Raw genomic sequence first — 16,708 nt, 5'->3', positions numbered from 1 at the left:
AATATTTTGGAGCTTGAACAGTCAAAAAAATAGCATGAAAAAACTCAGATTTTGAGATTAATCTCATAAATTCTCCAGAAAAAGCTAAAACTTTCTCAGCTTGAAAAGTTCCAAAATTGCAAGAAAAAAAAACTCAAACATTTTGAGATTCATCTCAGAATGTTTCTAGAAAAAAAACTTACTATTTTTGAGCTTGCAAAGTTAAAAATTTACTGGAAAAAATTCTGAATTTTTGGGGAGGAGAAATGTGAAAAGTTCTGAAAATGAAAATTTGATAGAAAAAACTCAGAAATTTTGAAATTAATCTCAGAAATGTTCTAGAAAAAAAATATGAATATTTCTGAGTTTAAAAAGTCTAAAATCCGCCAGGAAAATCTCAGAAATTTTGAAATTAAACTCAGAAATTTCTCTGAATAAAAAAATGTGAAAATTTCTGACCTGAAAAAAATCTAAAATTACTCTCCTGAGGTTTTGCGTGCTTTGGAACTGGAGCTCAGTTAGCAAATTAGCAAAATTCAACAACTATAAAACTAAGAGTGAAAGTTTCTGTTGTAAGTAAACATGTTATTGACTCATTGCTGGGTATCAACATGGTTGAAACTAGAGCTTTAGTGTTAGCTGCTGTTCGTTAGGGGAACAAATGTTCATGATTAGTGTTTTATGACTAGCACAACTAACTGGTTAGCTAACATCGCCCACCACTGCCTGAGATAAAACCCAAAGGATCAGAGAGTCCATGAGCAGCAGAGGTTAGGCAGGAAGGTCTCACACCTGCAGCTCCAGTTGCCTTCCATGATGCACCAATTTGCTGTTTGGAGCCGATCCTGCCGACGCTTCCAAACACCTGCTGGTAATCTGCTCATTGTGCCCGAATGACACGATCCTATGAAGTCTGACTTCAGTTAGTCATCCGGGTTTGTTCTTCTGTTATTTGTCTCCAGTCAAGATCCCCACACATCTGCAGCGCATTCAGTTTAATACACTTTATATTTTCAACGCTCCATGTGGGATTCTTACGAACGAGGATTAGGGCCAATGAAAAAAACAAAAAACCTCAAAGAATTCTGACTTTTGATCTCAGAAGATTAAAATCGAAATTTTGAAAGAAAAGAAAAAGGAATTCTGAGATTAAAGTTGGAACTATGAGAAAAGTGAGAATTATGAGTAAAAAGTCAACATTCTGAGAAAAATTTTATAATTGTGAGACTTTTGAGAGTTTTGAGAAAACAGTCAAAATTGTGAGGAAAAAGTCAGAATTCAGAGATTATAGTTGGAATTATGAGAAACAATTCATAATTATGAGATTAATGTTTCAACTATGAGAAAACATTAAGAAATCTATGAGAGTGCACAACAGTTTTAGATAGATGAATAAAAAAATTGTACATGTCCTGGCAAAAAAAATCTCAGAAATTTTTAGAGAAAAACTTGGAAATTTCAGAGTTTCAAAAGGTAAAAATTGTTGATTTCTGAAACTGGAAAAAAAAAAAATTCCAAAAGTCAAAAACTGACTTTTAAAAACTCAGAAATTTTCATGTTTTTCTCTTGCAAATTTCAGAATTCTTTCTAGTAAATTTTTGGCTTTTCAAAATCGGGAATTTTCTTGTTTTGTATAGAACATTTCTGAGATTAGTCTCATATTTTTCGACAGGAATGTGCTCCTCTTCTTTTTCTTTTTCTCTACAATGGCCCTGATACGCAGCCGTAAATATCACATCTTTTGCTCTTGCAAATTTTCAAGCAAATATGACTTTCATAGATTTTTTTGCGAAAATTTACTCCTCTAATTTTTCCTTGTATTCCGTCGTACAATTCTGGCCCTAATCGTCTCCCATACATTTTTCTATTGTTACCTGTTTCCCACAGTTTGTTGCTCCTCCAGAGTTTTTCATGGTGGTTCTGTTTCTGTCATTTAATACTTTTATTTCCACATCACTTTATTCTCTTTTCCTCCTTTCTGTTTTTTTCCTGCCAAAATAAAAGATGTGAACCAACCTGACAAACAGCAGCAGCAGAAACGCACCTCAGCTGCCAGATTCTTGTCAATGGTTGCAAATTACTGACTCTGCTTCCATTGAAGCGTCTTCTCTGTCCATCGATTAATTCAAAAACAATAAATTCACCGCTTTTGCATCAGAATCAACAAGAAGATCTAAAAAGAGGAAACTTTTCAAGTTGAACACAAACCAGAGATGTAACCAGTTACGTTTACTTTAGTAACTTTTAGGGGGGGGAGTATTTTAGGAGTATTTTGACTACGCTGTACTTTCTACTTTTACTTGAGTAATTTTATTATGAAGTATTGCTTCTCTTACTTACTTTATACTTTGATATAGAAAGAAATTTATTTGGAAAATGTTTTCCTTTGCCTCATTACATTATTTTGTTCAATGGAGCATTAGGGCCATAGTAAGAAATTTATATAAAAACAAAAAAGTTAAATTACGAAAATCAAGTTGTAATGTTACAAAAATAAACTTGAAATAATCAGAGAATAAAGTAGGAATATTATGACTTTATTTCTGTAAAAGTTTATTCTCGTAATTATAAAATTTTATTTTCTTAGCTAATAGTCTGTAATAATGTTATTTAAATAAATTGTTTGCTTTTGTTTTAAATTTATTTTGCTTGTATATGACTGTTTAATCTTTATTACATAAAGTCAAACTCAACTCTATTATTGTCATTTTGGTTCTTTAAATACTAAAATTTCCACTTAACTTAATATTTTGGCCCATCTGATGATGTCAGTTTTAAATATTAAATGATTGATAATCTGATCAGTTACTGAGAACTTGAAGAAACTTTTTACCAAATACCTTTTTACTCTTACTTGGTAAACATTTTGGCTAATTGGATAAAAACAAAGCTGATTTAGGAGTTTGCTTTAATTCGGTTAAACTCAAACGTTTCTTCTTGCTAACATCCCAAATCTCCACCTTGTTTGTGTTAGATTTAGCAGCAGAAGCTTTTTACTGGGTTTCATATAAAGCCGCTTTTCTTGGCTTTAATTTTTACGACTTAGAGTGACATGAAATGATTTTTAACTAAACACACAAAAGAAGAAGTTGTTCCTGATTGTGTTTCCAGTGAAGCTGAACTCTGTCGTCGTTTCCCACTGCGTTCTCGAATTAAACAGTTATTTAGAGGCATATTTGTCTGAGGGAGAGCAAGCAGCATTTATTCTGTTGTGCGCTCTGTTTATTACCGAGGGAGCTGTTTACCGGGTCGGATCCGTCCCTCTGGGTCTGGGGATTCGGAGAAAGTCGGAGAAGGAAGGAAACGGTGGGGCCTTATCGTGAGAAGGAGCCGGTCCTGGGGTTTAATTGGTACCTTTCTTTTTTTAGAAAACATTTCTCAGAGAGGGCCAGAAAATGAATCAGGCTGCGAGCTTTTTAAGCACAGTCAGACACTCTCACATGGTGCATCATACTTTCTCTTTGTAGTTTTTTACTTTGAAGGGCTTCTTAAGTTTCCCCGTCCGCCTTTGATCTGCTGTGATGTTAGCTACTGGTTATTCCCACGACAAAAGGCCGCGGACGCCACCTGGCAAGGAGGAAATGAACAATTCACTGCTGGGTTTTTCCCCTCAGATTCTCAATTTGGACGTGATTTTTTCCCCCACAATGTTGAAGGTAGCATGACGAGTATTAGAGCCATGCTAAGGTAGTAAAAAGGTGAAATTACGAGAATAAAGTCCGGATATTACAGGAATAAAGCCGCAGTACCATTTTGTATGACTTTGTTCTCAAATTATTTTGGTTTTATTCTCATAATATCATCACTTTATTTTCATATTTATTCTTGCAGTATTTCTACTTCATTCCTGTAATAAAATCTGAATTTATGTCTAGTATTTATTTCAGCAGGATTTTTCATAATACTGTGACTTTTTTCATGTACAACTTTATTCCTCATAATGCCATTTTTACATTATTCATTTGTCATCAGTATGTTGCTTAACGTTCGATCATAAGGTAGAAACCGTAATCTAACATGTCATTCTGTCACATGGCTGTCGTCTCCCCCTTTCATGTCGCATGTTTATTTCAGGACTATAACTAAAATAAGCGGGTAAATCTTCAAAGAGCTGGCAGGTTAGTAAAACACGGGAGCAAAGACACAAAGAAGAGATCCGCTCTGCTGGTTCAGGTTGTGATAAAATCAGAGTTTAACCTGCAGCTGCAGGACGGCGGCGAAGCTGCAGGTGGAGAGCAGAGTATCTGCCCGCGCCCTTCAAACTTTATTTATGGATTCTGAAGTGAGTTTCTTTTGTTTCCTCTGTGGCTCACCTGTGTGGGAGAGTTCACAACGGGAGGAGCGTTCGTACAACACCTGCACTGCAAAAACACAAAATATCACCAAGTATTTTTGGTCTAGTTCCCAGTGCAAATATTTTAATACACTTGACTTAAGATTTCCAACTTTTTAGTCTCAGAAATTTCCTTTTTTTCTTCAAAATTTTTGAGTTTTTTCCTAGCAAATGTTTGAAGTCAGTCTGAAAATGTTCATGTTTTTTTAGACAGGAAATGTACTCCTCCTGTGGGTTTTTTTTCTGGCCCTAATATAACTCTGTAATTGTCACCCAGTATTTTACCTGCTGTATTTTGAAGTGCAGGTGTTCACCTGGACAGAATCCAGGTGCAACGTGAGGCCACACCCTGTTGTCATGACAACATGACATCAGGCCCTCAACGGCCCTCACCAGCCACCGCTTCATCTGACAGTATAATGAGTACTAATCCTCATCCACTGCTACTGAAAACACAAACCAAAAGTTTTCTTGCCTAACATTTTGTGTGCTTTGTTTCAAACATACTAAAAGAAGTTCTCCCGGTGATTCCTCCCGGTGTGACTGTTGTCACTGGGAGCAGAAATGCGTGTTTGTTGACGCTGTGCACCTGGAACAACAATGGATCGGAGCAGCTGTGTGTGTTTAAAGCCGCGCAGCAGCAGGACACCAGCGTCTGTTATTAAATCAGTCAGGAATTACACCAGACCCGCGAAATGTCACGCACGGTGCAATAAGACCGAACCCAAAACAGCGTTTGACAAACCGAATCAGGTTACATGCAACCGAATCGAGCTGCTGAGTCAACATGTAAAAGAGCCGCACTGCAAAAAAACAAACGAAAAACAGACTCACGCTGAAAAACACAAAATCTTACCAAGTAATTTTGGTCTAGTTTCTAGAGTAAATATCTTAGATTCCTTTTATGTCCAGGGTTCGAATTTACGAGTAACTTCTGAGCGATACTGGAGCTTGTTTTAAGTCAATAATTGATGAAAAAGTACCTGTTTCATTGCCAAATTATTTGACTTGTAACAAGACATTTATCCCATGTTATGAAACAATCTGCCAGTGGAACTAGAACTGGGTTGCTAGGTTACGGGCTGGGCTTGGCTGGGGTTGCTAGGCAACAGTGGAATATTTTACCAGTGGAACTAGAACTGGGTTGCTAGGTTACGGGCTGGGCTTGCTAGGCAACAGTGGAATATTTTACCAGTGGATCTAGAACCTTTTCATCAATATTAAGTAGTTGCTAAGTAATTATATACTTATAAACATGCGCCTATATCTTGCTGAAAAGCTACTTGTAAGTTAGTTTTGTCTTGTTTCAAATGCACTAAGATGTTTGAACTAGAAACTGGACAAAAATACTTTGTGATATTTTGTGTTTTTACAGTGCAGATGTCATTATGTGAACTGAACCTTTGAGGTTTTGTAGGTAAAGCCAGATGAAACACGCCACATGGTGGTAATTAAAGCACCAATTATGTCAAAAGTGATGAAAAGCAACAACAGAATAATTTTCTGGTTACTCATGTAGTCGTATAAAGTCGGCACGTGGATTGCGTTAGCGGTGAGAGAGCACCTGCTTGACCCCAGATCCATGCACTTTACCTCTTTCTCTTGTTTTTAGTGAATGCAAGTGTTGCTTTTACTTCTCTTTGGACGGAGTGCGTTTTTCTGGGAGGAGATGTCAAGTCAGCATTTCGTTTTGGTCCCATGAAATGCTGCAGGGCCTGGGAGGAAGCAGCTGCTGAGAGACGAACACTGGTCGGAAGGACGAGCCAACTCGAGTTTACCTTCCCTCGGGGAGCGCACGATGAACAACATGAAAGATTTACGACCCTCCTGTCCTTTATGCTCTGCTTTTTTCTCCCAGAGAAGGGAGGTAGGGCGGAGGGGGCGTCCAGCCATTTTTAAAACTGTAATCCTGAGGTCTTCCTATCAAACTGGTGTTTTCCTTGTTAGGGGTTTGGTAATGATCCTGTTTTCTTGGAAAAACAACTCTTTATCTCACCAATTACATCCCGATCGTCAAGATGGCAGCACACTGTGTGCTTTTACAACAATAACAAATCTCAAACTGGCAACCCATCTGTCAAAAAAATTAAGAAAATTGTTTCATCCGTCTTCATTTATCTGCCCAAAAGGAACATTCACCACAAGCACCAAGTGGGAGGAAAATTACCCTAATTTAGTGGTAACATGACCCCAAAGATACAGGATCAACACAAAGCGACCTCCATGACACTCTCTGGCTGCGTTTCCACATGTACAACACTTTGGTTTCACTTAAAAATACGCAAATTTAAATAAATTAGCTGAATGAAACACACCGATCTTAAAAAACTGATGTTTTTGCGCTTGGATGAGGTGGTTTTTCTGCTGTTTGAAAATGTGTTTATTAAGCTAAACTGAAATGTAAACCTATTTCGCGTCACACAAGTCACGTGATCAACAACCAGATGTTACTACTGCTGGAAAATACAAAGAAGACGACAGGAAGTGGTTGAAGGATGATGGCACTGCGTGATTTTAATGGCTTATCGCATGAACAAACTTATTCACGTTTTAATTGTGTTTCATATTTAATGGAAACATCACAACTGTGAAATTGTGTTTTTCAGACATGATCAGAATAATACTAAAATTTTGTGCACATTTGAAATGGAAACGCAGCTAACGTTATACAAATCTTGAAAAAACTATTTTTCAATTGTGGTGTTTCCATTAAATAAGACACACAATTAAAATCACGCGAATATGTTTATTCATGCAATAAGTCATTAAAAATCGTGCAACGCCATCATCCTCCTACCACTTCCTGTCCTCTTCATCTTCCATTGCACTAATTTCAATACAACCAAAAAAACACCTCATGCTAGCACAAAAACTTTTTATCAGAAAACGTGGCTTTGTTTCCATTAAGAATATTTATTTCCATAATTCCAATTTGCAGAATTTTATGGTCGGTGGAAACTCAGCTTAACAGGATCCACAATTAGTTGAACATGTTGGCCTAAATATATTGTAATTTTCCTTTTAACTAAAAACTCATAATTATTTATTTATCTTTTGTTTTTCACTCATGGAGGTCGCCATTTTTTCAGCTGCGCAAAGCATGCTGGGTTCATGACCCAGCATGCCGTACTGGAATCTACAGAGTAAACACAGGAAGGCTAACTTTTTGAGTTATTACTTATGATATTACATTTGAATGGTGTAATTTTTAATAATGCCACACTGTGTCGCTATTGGCTGTAAATAAAAAATAAATGAGGTGATTCTGGATCGCTTCCCACAAGAAGAAGAAGAGCGCAGTGGGAAAGAGCCGGACACAACTTCCGAAGAGCCTATTTGAGTTTCTACATTCTCTCTACATTTGTACGTACAAAACTGATGCAGGATCTAACAGGTGATGGTTACCTTAACGAGCTAACCGTGCCGACAAAGCTCCTAAACTCCGCCGCCGGTGTTCTGACTACCTGTGCTACCCAACAATCCATTCTACCTTGTGGAAATGCGCACGCGCAAACCGATGTTGCGCCGAAACACCGAAGTGAGCGGAAGACTGGGAGCTCTTTGAAATGCTAACGGAGCTAATGCTACTACCGCTGGTGTAGAATGTGAAACCATAACAGCTTTTACCGAACCGGACATAGAGCTACAGAACCACTTACCGGATCACGCAGTCCCACCAGAGGTACGTATCATTCATTGTTTTGTTTATGAAGCTGAAGTTAGCAGCAGCAGCAGCACAAACACCTGCAACTTCTTAGGCCAGCTCGTTCCTCTTCCTCCGTTTGGTTTTCTTCATCTTCATTTCTTCTGGTGATATCTACATTCCCATCAATTTCCACCGGCTCCGGTTCAATTTGAAACGGTTTAACGACATTGCTCATCGCTGTTTTGGCTGGACGGAGCTAGCATACTTAATTTACCCAGAATGCATTGCAGCGTAAGCAACATGGCGACGTCCATGTGAGAATATTTTATTTAAATATATAAAAAATAAACAGCCCGCAGTATTATTACAGTATAATTTTTTACATTAAAATAAATATTTCTCAAAGTCTAATGCTACATCTAATGCCACTCATTATCTGCATTTACTTTATAACTTTGTGCAAAACTTTGTTGATATTTCACAAAAAAATACAATTTTGTAATTGTAGTGTTTCCATTAAATAAGAAAAGCATTTAAAATTACAAATGAATACGTTTGTTGAAGTTTGTTTATGCTGGGCCATTCCCTTCTTATTACTTCCTGTAGTTTTCTTTGTTGATCTTATGATTCGTGTGATGCAAAGAGTTTCCATTGCAGTTTTGCAAAATACACCAATTTAAATACAGTTGAAAAACCACATCATCATAAAAACGTATTGAAAAAACTTTTTTTTTTTAATTGCCGTGTTTCCATTAAGTGAATTTATCTCTGTAATTCGAACTTGGCGAGATTTTACGGCCGATGGACAGGCAGCTACTGGCTGACATATAACACCTTTTAATGGTGCAGCGGTGGAGCCGCGGCTGTGTGTCAGTGGGTTCTGTGTTTTCATGTGTACAGTGTGAGTGTTTAATTTTCCATGCAGTCACTGCCCTTAAGTCTGGGACTTACAAACGGGTCTGGACCTGCTCGCTTCTTTCCCAATCCAGCTCCATGGGCTGACAGTAATCCTCTGAGTACAGAGGGCTGGGGAGGAGAGGCTGGCAGGGTGGGGGTGGAAGAGATGCACGGATGGGGAAAAAAATGTTGGGATGGCATGAATCCCTTCAGGGAGAGGCAGTGCCAGGAACTGAGCTGCACGTTTTGTTTTTCTCAGTTCGCTTCTGTCCAACAGCATTCGCTCTTCCTAAGTAAATCCAACGTTTCCAAAGCAATGCTGAATTTTCCTGAAAAGAAGTCAGAATCGGATTTTCCAATGGAAGACATTAGATTCAGTGTCAGCGAACTGGTTTTGTATTCCCAAGAAACATCAAGAGGGCATTTTAAGGACAGTAAGAGCTAATAAAATTGTTCTTAAAGAAGCATTATAGAGTTCACTTTGTTTTTATTAAGGTTTATTGGAAACATTATTGCAAACTAACCAGATTAAAAGTTCCAGTGCAACACTGAACTGCATTTCTAATTGTTGACAGCAGCAATCCTTTTTTTTTCATTGTAGGGCCACTGAAAAGAATGACTTTTTTCTCAATTTTGGATTTTTTTCCCTCTCAGAATTCTGATTCTTTTCTTTAGTCGTGTTTCTGAATTTTTTCCCTGAGAATTCAGTTTTTTGTTGTTTTTTTGTTTTTTTGGGGGGAGGTGGGGGGTTCTCATTATTCAGATTTTTCCCCCCAGAATTCTGACTTTTTCTAACAATTTTGATTTTTTTTTTTTTTTTTCAGAATTTTGTTTTTTCTTTAATATTCTGATGTTTTTCCTTATCATTCTGACTTTTTCCCCCCAGAAATCTTTTTTTCCCCCTCTCAAGATTCAGATTTTTCTTCTTAGGATTCTGATCATTTTTCTCCCCGATTTCCACGTATTTTCCCAGAATTCAGATTTTTCTTCTCCGGATTCCTTTTTTCATTTCCTCAGATTTCTGAGGAACATGTGATATGCACATGTTTACGTATCACTGGAATATGATGAAGTTTTTACAAAATCCTCATACAGTCAATGCCATAATTTAAAAAGTTTATTTGTTTTTTCAATTACTATTTGCAAACAGTTTTTCATATGTAAAAACACAGAAAAGTGAAAAATATGTTTTTATCGCTAAATCAAAGCAAAACAGAGAATAAACTCTTTAAAAACACTTACATTTCAGAAGAACATGAAAACTTCCAAACTACAAAAAGGCAATAATTTACCTTGACGACTGAATGAACAAAACAAGCCTGCATGGCTTCTCTAACCTGAGCCTCTTCATCTAAAGCGAACATGCAGACTGTAAGTCTTAAACGCTGCGCCACACGGTGTCATCGCTCTCACACCCGTCACCTTCACGGACCAGGAAGCTATTGGCAGAAACTTCCTGACAACGCAGGGAGGTGGTGGGAACGCTGTACATGTTGAAAAAACAAATATCATGACGTAACAGATGGACAGCTCCTCTGAAATGCTGTCCGACTGGCCCGGCCTTTCAGGCACAGGGAGTTTTCCCAGGATGGACAATCCCTTTGGGTTTTTCTTCTCTTTTATGGAAAGCACTGGCAGCAGTATTATCTTCCAGGAAATTCCCAAACAACCTCTGCTTTCCACCTGGGCTTTGGCACGTTTTGCCGTTACCTCTGGAAGCTGCTGTGACAAATGGAAATGTCCCATCTGTGAAAACAGAACTTCTTCCATCAGGGTTATTTTTGGTCCTTCTGTGCTTTTCTTGTTTTTCCTGTTCAAACTTTGAGTAAGAAGTCATTTTTCATCTCCAGCTGAGACAGTTCTACAACAAATAAATTAAATTATGCTAGTAGGGGAAATCTTTTTTTGTTGTTTATTTCTGAATAGAAATACAGAAAAAATATTGATTATTTTAATAGAAAGTCTTTAAAAAAAGCGCTGGAGATCCACTTCAAACGATCACATTGTCCTTTCTGGGGCATCGAAACAACATTCTCCATTGTTGTTTGTTTCCAGAAGACGCAGAGCGTTGTGCCACCGCGTATTTTTAGCTGCACTTGCAGGACTTAACAATCATGTTGGACAGCTGCTCCACCTGTAGGCAGAAATAAACCGTAAATCACCTCGTAACTTTCCGTAAACATCTAAAAATACCCGCCGTATTGATACCTTGTGTTGCCTTCCCACGTAGTAGAGGATGGGCAGCGGCTCCAGCGTCTGGGGAACGCAGCACGGCTGGGCGGACGCGCCGGGGTTGTGATGTTTGTACAGGGCCAAAATCTGCAAAACAAACAGAAACACAATCTCAGGAATCCCACAAAAAAGTTTAAATGAACCTGCTGAACACAAAAACATGAACAGATCAGCAGCTCCTGTTAATCCAAACTGTTTGCCATCAGGGCCAAATTAAAGAACTTCAGGGCCACAAAAATAATAAAAAAAACTCTTTGGATTCTTTTTTTTAAGTTAATCTGCTCAATAATAAACAGGAACAACGTTTAATGATTGTAGGTTTTGCACGATTGTGTTACAAGAAGGACTGACAGTTTCTAACTTATTTTCTTGTTTGAGTAAAAGTGGGTTGATATCTATGGTTCTAGTTGCTCCAAAGCCAAGAAGAAAGCAGAATCATTGTTAATCAATCTGTTAAATATTTATCTGTAAAATATTTAGCTCTAAAGATGAAGATGTGTCCGTCCGCCTCACCCTGCCGGCCGCAGCTTCCTGTCCGATCACCGATCTTTAAAAAGTCTGACCCGCCGATCCTGATTTTCACTAATTGCTGATCACCCAAAATTAATAAAATTGTAGCCAATTTATCCTTTGATAAAACTAAAACATTTCAACAAGTAATCAAACAAGTTTACCAAATTTGGGAATTAAACAATTGGTTTGTACGATTTTTTTAGGCTGCTAAAGCACTAACTCAGTCACTTTTTAAGGCTTCTTTGCAAAGCTAATCTGTAAAGTTTTATTGAAAAAATGAATTAAATGTGAATGAATGAACAAGAACAGGCCAGATGAGCCTCTGCTGTTTATCTGATTTACTTAGAGCAGCTTATAAACCCAACATTGGCTCTTCGTGATGTAAAGCCTGCTTATAAGCCTAAAAATGATTGTTCTTGTGATTTTCATATTTAGTTCCTACCTGGGAATATTTGTTTTCGGCGTTCCAGATGTACGTGCATGACCCCATGCAGTAGTTGGCCAGGTAGCCTGTGGGCTTGTGTATCCATTTCCAGCCCAGATCTTTCCTGAAGTCGATGTACAAACTCCTGACGCAGCAGTTCTCCGTTTGCCTGCATCCACAGACACATTCACATGCTTTTAAATTACACATTCAGATAAAAAAACCTTCACTGCAGAAATAATTTACTTAATGCAAATTCAAAGCTTAATCTTTAACAAATGACATTGAAATTAGTCGAGCTGGGTTGTAAGTTGAGTGGGTTTCAGTTTCTGCTTTTTTGCATAAATTATTTTGTAGTGAAACAGAAACAGAGTTTATAAGATAATAAACTCTCCTGCTCTGGCATTTACAGTTGATTTATTGCCCGGCAGTAAATGTGAACCAGATAACAAAATATATACAGTGGTGCAGTTAAACTGTTTTTTCCTACTAGCAGATTTAATTTAAAAATACTCTGCTAAAGAGAATGAAATGTTGTAACTTGTCGGAGATGCTGATGTTTGTGAGCCTCCTGTAGCAGTCTGTGTTACAGTAAATTTGAAGAAGCCTCTGACTGACACTCTTTTTATGCTTCATTACACTCTGATGGCGCTCATTGGACCATTCAAGAGTTAACTCTACAAAACCGAGGAAATGGGAAAATGAGCCGCTGATGCTGATTTGCCTGCAGCTTTGATGCATGTTTGCATTTTTCTATATTTACACCAACATGAGCCTCTGAGTAAATATAGAAAATATGACTGTCGCCGTTACTAAATTTACCACGGAGTATTAGGACCACACTGAAAAAAATACTACAAGAACAGACTATAAAGACACCAAAGTCATAAAATCACAAGAATAAAGTTGGAATATTACGAGGAGAAAGTGGGAGTATTGCGTGAAGAAAGTCGGAATATTACGAGGATAATGTCGGAATATTACGAGGATAATGTCGGAATATTACGAAGATAATGTCGGAATATTACGAGGATAATGTCGGAATATTACGAGAATAAAGTCGGAATATTGCGAGAAGAAAGTCGGAATATTGCGAGAAGAAAGTCTGAATATTACAAGAATAAAATCAAAATACTATAAGAAGTCAAAATAAAATAGAATGAACTTCAGTAATGAAGTTACTGAGACATATGTCTCAGTAAAAGATGAATTCTACCGTTTCTGAAAATCAAGAGTTCGCAATCCAAAAACCCCCCCAAAAAGCCCTCTGTCTGTCCACGAGAGTAAAGTCATAATATGACTTTACTCTCGTAATCTAATTGTTTTTATTTTTTTGGCCCTAATACTCCATCATATAAATCTGTCTTAATTAGCTGTGATTATGTTGCAGAAAGAGTTCAGTGCCAACTCTCATTACTGTGAGAACCAAAACGAATCCCTTAAACAGCTACAAATACCTCAAACAGCAACTTATCGTCTCTGATCTAAAGCAACTGAAGGACAGACGAGGAGCCACGTTGCCATCAGCCTGGGCCGGCGTGTGAAGTCGTTTCTAAGGGTTTGGACTCCGGCGAACCGCAGCGAGAGCCGCAGATGGAGGAAACCTGGAGCGGCGGTGAGCCTTGAGGCGCTGCAGGCTGCAGGACTCCACCGCCGGCTCTTTTATGGCTCCATAAAGTGGAACCAAGCAACGCCGGCCTGGTGCCACATTATGGAGCAGTAAAAGGTCTGTGTTCATTCAGGAATAAAAACGATACACAGGGCAGAGAAAAAACCAAACTAATGCGACTGCTGAGGTAAAACTGGAAAGGTGTGAAATGTAAATATGAGTTATGGATGAAAATGGAACCAGAGTAACATGAATAGTACTGTGTTAAACGATGCTGTAGTGGCTGTAAGAACAAGTTGGTACCTTTCAACATTTCAATATGTTTTACTGCTGTTCTCTTTTTTAAAATCTGTTTTAAATGTTTCTTAAGTGTATAAAACTATTTATTCTTTTACTACTCTAATAAATTTGGCATCAGTTACTTGATGCCGAATGAGGAAAACAGAGTTAGTAACTAGTTACATGTACTTTAGCATCTTTTTGGAAAAATGTACCTTTAGGAGTATTTTTACTTTTATTTTGAAGTATTTCTGCTCTCACTTCAGTAAAATCTCTGGATTTTCTCCTCACTGAATGAAAAACAAATGTGTTTTAACCAGAAATCCACCAGACACAGAAACACACCTGCAGTTTCTGTTAAAGTTTCTAAATTTTTTCATTCAAAGAAACTGATTTGGAGACATTTTCTGTTGCCTGATTTTGTTATTTTTTGCTGTTTAAATGAATTATTGTCATTTTGGTCCTTAAAATACCAAAATCCCCTTTTGACTTTTTGTATTTTGATCTGTCTGATGATGTAATTTTTTAATATTAAATGATTGATGATTTGATCAGTCACTCAGTCCTTGGTTAAACTTTTTACCAAACACTTTTTTACTCTCACTAGAGTAATTTCTTGGATAATTTTTGGCTACACTGTTGCGTTTGTGACCTTAAACTCGAACTGGGTCGACGTCCGACTCCCAGGAAGCCGCCCTGGTTGAGTTAAAGGCGTTTTGCAGCAGCCTGGGCTGAAACGTCTCTGCAGGGCGGTAAGCTGCTCACCGCCAGGCGTCACAAACATTTAATAGCCGATGTTTTGCGTCTGAGGATGGCACAAGCTCTTACAAGGCTTGGAGGGCAATAACTTTTTCTCACGCAGCTTTAACATGCCCGAATAAAACCAATCATCATTTAAAAACCTTTACTTGGATTTACCCAGCGTGTTTTTTTGCTTGACATAATTGGTTTAATGAGCTGGAGAATATAAATGAGACAAAAAACAGTTTATTATTTTACACAATAAAATAAAGTGGATCAGTTATTCTGACGATTAGTTGAGTAATTAAATAAAAAAATCAAATATTGGCCAAAACAGCAGAGTTAGTATCGGACATCAAAATCGGCTGAAATATTAATAATCAGGAAATAACTGATAAAGGAAAAACATATTCTAACCCACATAAACATTTGGTCGTGTGTTTATCCTGAATATGTTGTTTTATTTGTCTTATTTATTGCCTGTTATCTCTTTTGTTGATCAGTATGCATTACTTGGTGAATAAATTAAAAATGTATCTATTTATATAAATATAATAAAGACTAACATGGCCGATTCCAATGTTGTGCATCCATTGTAGTTATTTATATTTTTACTTATTTACAGAGATTTTAAGGTAATTTTTCTTCTATCTGAAGTTTATTTCTAATCACGGAGAAATCAAAATATGCACTGTAAAAACACAAAACCTAGAGCACATAAAATAAGACAAAACTAATAAGGAACTTTTTAGCGCACTATTGGAGCCAAGTTAATTCCTTAATATCATGTAAAAATACTAGTTCTACTGGCAGATTATTTTACTTACAAAATGTTATAAAATTATTGACTTAAGCTCCAATGACTTGTTGAAAAGTTACGTGTGAGTCAGTTTTGTCTTATTTGTACTGGGATATCTGCAACAGAAACTGGACCAAAGTTGCTTGTTAAGGTTTTGTGTTTTTGCAGTGCAGTGGTCGCCTCACATTTCAAAGCTGGAGTAACCCGGTAAAATCCAGCTCGTCACTACGAGACTCTGTGGAAAGCCGTGGGGAAGTTGGAAGTGACGCTTGTTTCAGTTTCCTCAGAACTTCTCTGACGGGTTTGTGTCACGATACCAGTGGAGTCACTGAGAGAAGAGCGTCCTCACTTTGTTCCCATGTAGGAACCCTACAGCTGCCCGACTTCCTCCTCGTTCATCCATGTTTCACGTCCTGAGTGGAGGCATCAACGTAAACAGCAGTGGGCTGAACACACGACCTTGTGGAGCCCCAGGGCTCTTAATGTTTAGTTGTAGGGGGAAAATTTGTGTTTATTCTCTAGCTTCGTTTCCATTATCCATAAAATTGCCCAAATTGGAATTACGTAAATAAATTTGCTTCAGGGAAAAACAACAATGTCAGCTAAAAAATGTTTTTGCGCTAGCATGGTTTTTCGGTTGTATCATTGCAAAACTGCAATGGAGACACGTTGCATCACAAGAGTGACGCCATCTTATCAATGACATGTTTGACATGCTGCTGCTTCCCACCAGGGGCGCAACTACATATTATTCAGGTGGATGCGAAAACATAAATGGCCCTCCCAACCCCCAAAGGAAGGTACATAAGGGTGAAGGAGCGTAGAAAACATACGGTCGCTCTATATCCGTATGAGCGACCGTATGTTAACGCCCCCTCCCCCCCAGACGAAGACATGTGAAAAGGTAAAACTCGCTACATTTATATTTACATGTGCGCGAGGTGAAGGAGGGTAAGGGCGCGGTGAGGTGTATGCGAAGGCATCATCGGGGCGCCGCCGCCTCCAGACGGGGTTTTGACGCCCCCTCTGGTGCAGCGCCCCTATGCGTTGCATACACTGCACACCCACTTTTTGCACCTCTGCTTCCCACACTTCCCAGCCCAACAAATGTTAAGAAAATTAATCATAATTTCACGTATAACAAAACATTTATCTTGCTGAAAAATTACTTGTACGTTAGTTTTGTTATTTTAAGATATTTGCATTAGAAAGTAGACCAAAAAAATGTGCTCTTTTTTTTTTTTTGCCTTTTTTTT

General features: G+C 37.9%; 1 protein-coding gene across 1 annotated transcript in view; it reads right to left on the bottom strand.

Annotated features, from left to right (window-relative positions):
* Positions 1-10,122: 10,122 nt before the first annotated feature.
* The window catches only part of tgfb1a (transforming growth factor, beta 1a), a 21,078-nt gene continuing 14,492 nt past the window's right edge, over positions 10,123-16,708 (bottom strand). Inside the window, exons 4-6 of the mRNA XM_007552394.2 lie at positions 12,043-12,193; positions 11,064-11,174; positions 10,123-10,989 (exon numbers count right to left, since the gene is read on the bottom strand). Coding sequence (XP_007552456.1) covers positions 10,942-10,989; positions 11,064-11,174; positions 12,043-12,193 — 310 coding nt within the window. The 3' untranslated portion in view covers positions 10,123-10,941. The remainder of the gene's footprint in view (positions 10,990-11,063; positions 11,175-12,042; positions 12,194-16,708) is intronic.

Source organism: Poecilia formosa, unplaced genomic scaffold (genome assembly GCF_000485575.1).
Source record: "Poecilia formosa unplaced genomic scaffold, Poecilia_formosa-5.1.2 Scaffold48, whole genome shotgun sequence".
Lineage (NCBI taxonomy): Eukaryota > Metazoa > Chordata > Actinopteri > Cyprinodontiformes > Poeciliidae > Poecilia > Poecilia formosa.
This window is presented reverse-complemented; position numbering and strand designations above follow the sequence as displayed.